This window comes from Entamoeba invadens, assembly GCF_000330505.1.
Source record: "Entamoeba invadens IP1 unplaced genomic scaffold scaff_1105074724957, whole genome shotgun sequence".
Classification (NCBI taxonomy): domain Eukaryota; phylum Evosea; order Mastigamoebida; family Endamoebidae; genus Entamoeba; species Entamoeba invadens.
In genome coordinates, this window is record NW_004191594.1 from 272,584 (window position 1) to 274,370 (window position 1,787).

Here is a 1,787-nt window from a genome sequence, read left to right on the forward strand (position 1 = left end):
CACAAACCAAAAGACAATAAATTGGGTTCCACTTATTTGTGTGTTTGTTGTCTGAAATAGATTGTATCAAGACAACGTGGCCGAGTGGTCCAAGGCGTATGACTCGAAATCATTTCTCATTTGAGGCGTAGGTTCAAATCCTGCCGTTGTCGTTTTTATTTTTTGGATTTTTTACAATTAAAAATTTAATGGTATATACTATCGAAATAAAAATGCATTTGCCGGGACTCGAACCCGGATCTCCACCTTGGAAGGGTGGAATTCTGCCCTTAGACCACAAATGCTACTTAATAAAATTAGTAAAAATATAAAGTATTATCATTCATCATTAGTTTTATTTTGTAACACATTAATAAAAATTCACTCTATTGTGTTTATTTACATACGAAATACATAAAATACATTTTAATTTACACTTAAAAAGTGCTTTAATGTCTTTACAAACTTTGTACACAAAAAACACAATTTGCCAATGTTTTTTTTGTATAGTTTTAAAAAGTTGGATGAAGTAAATCATAATAAATTAAAATATAATATTTAATTCTATTCAATTCTATTCCACTTATAAATATTGAAGTAATTAATTAACAAAATATCATCAATATATGTTCTTCTTTTATACAAGTTGTTCTAGTCTTGAATAAGTGACAGCAATTTTTGTAAACTAAAAAAACAATGTGGAAATATGCAGTGACGGGTTTATTTATTTTGTTCAACTCTTTTATAATAGTAACTCAAATAGACCTCCAGGATATAATATACAACACGTTCTTTTATAAAGGAAACAACAATTCGAATATAATTCAAATAAAAAGTCTTAGGCAACAACGACTTAAAAGAAACGCACCATTTAGAAACATTGAAGAAATTACAAAGATGTCGAAAGAATTAAACACATATTCTTATATGATTCTTCATAACAACTCAGTTATCAGTGAACACTATTTTAAATCCTATATTGACGACTCTAAACTAGAATCGTTTTCAATAACAAAAAGTATTGTTTCCTTAATGGTGGGTATTGCACTTGACAAAAAGTATTTGTCTTCAATAGAAGATAAAATTGGAAAGTATTTTCCTGAATGTACAATGTCGAACACCTCAATCAAAAACTTGTTGGAGATGTCAAGTGGTGTTAAATTATACTCTTTAAGTGGGTTCTTTACTTCACTGGTTGATTTTTATTCTTCAAATTTGACAAAAAGAGCTTTTAGTAGAAAACCTGTCTTTGAGAGTGGCAAGTATTGGGTGTACGATAACATTAATACTCAACTGATAGTTTTAGTATTAGAGAAAGCAACTAAAATGAAAATAAACGTATTTGTTGAGAATTATTTGTGGAAATACATTTCCACCACAGAAGCTCAATGGTCAACAGACGACTCTGGGAATGTAAAGGCGTTTTGTGGATTACAAATGACGTCAGAAGATTTGTTACGAATAGGAAAGTTGATTATGGATAAAGGTAAGGTTAATGGATATCAAGTAGTTTCTGAGAGTTACTTACAGATGATATTCAATGTCAACACAAATCTTTGTATTCTCAGTGACATAAAACAACACAACAAAAATTATGGATTACACGCTTGGAAATCTAAGATCAACGATACAACAATAAAGTATTTCTTTGGTTCTGGTGGTCAGTTTTTGTTATTAATAGAAGAATGGAATACAGTTGTCGTCCATATGGGGTTCGATGTGTTAATAAGTGGACCAGATGATATCGATCATATTCTTCAAAAAGTTGTCGAAGTGACACATAAGACTCTTTTGGATTAACAACTCAT

At 30.0% G+C, this 1,787-nt stretch overlaps 1 protein-coding gene across 1 annotated transcript; it reads left to right on the plus strand.

Moving 5' to 3' along the window:
• Window positions 1-675: 675 nt before the first annotated feature.
• EIN_377910 (hypothetical protein) lies at window positions 676-1,779 on the plus strand (the record flags this gene model as incomplete). The annotated part of the gene is made up of 1 exon (XM_004182814.1): window positions 676-1,779. The coding sequence occupies one exon, from the start codon at window positions 676-678 to the stop codon at window positions 1,777-1,779; it is 1,104 nt and encodes a 367-aa protein (XP_004182862.1).
• Window positions 1,780-1,787: the final 8 nt, after the last annotated feature.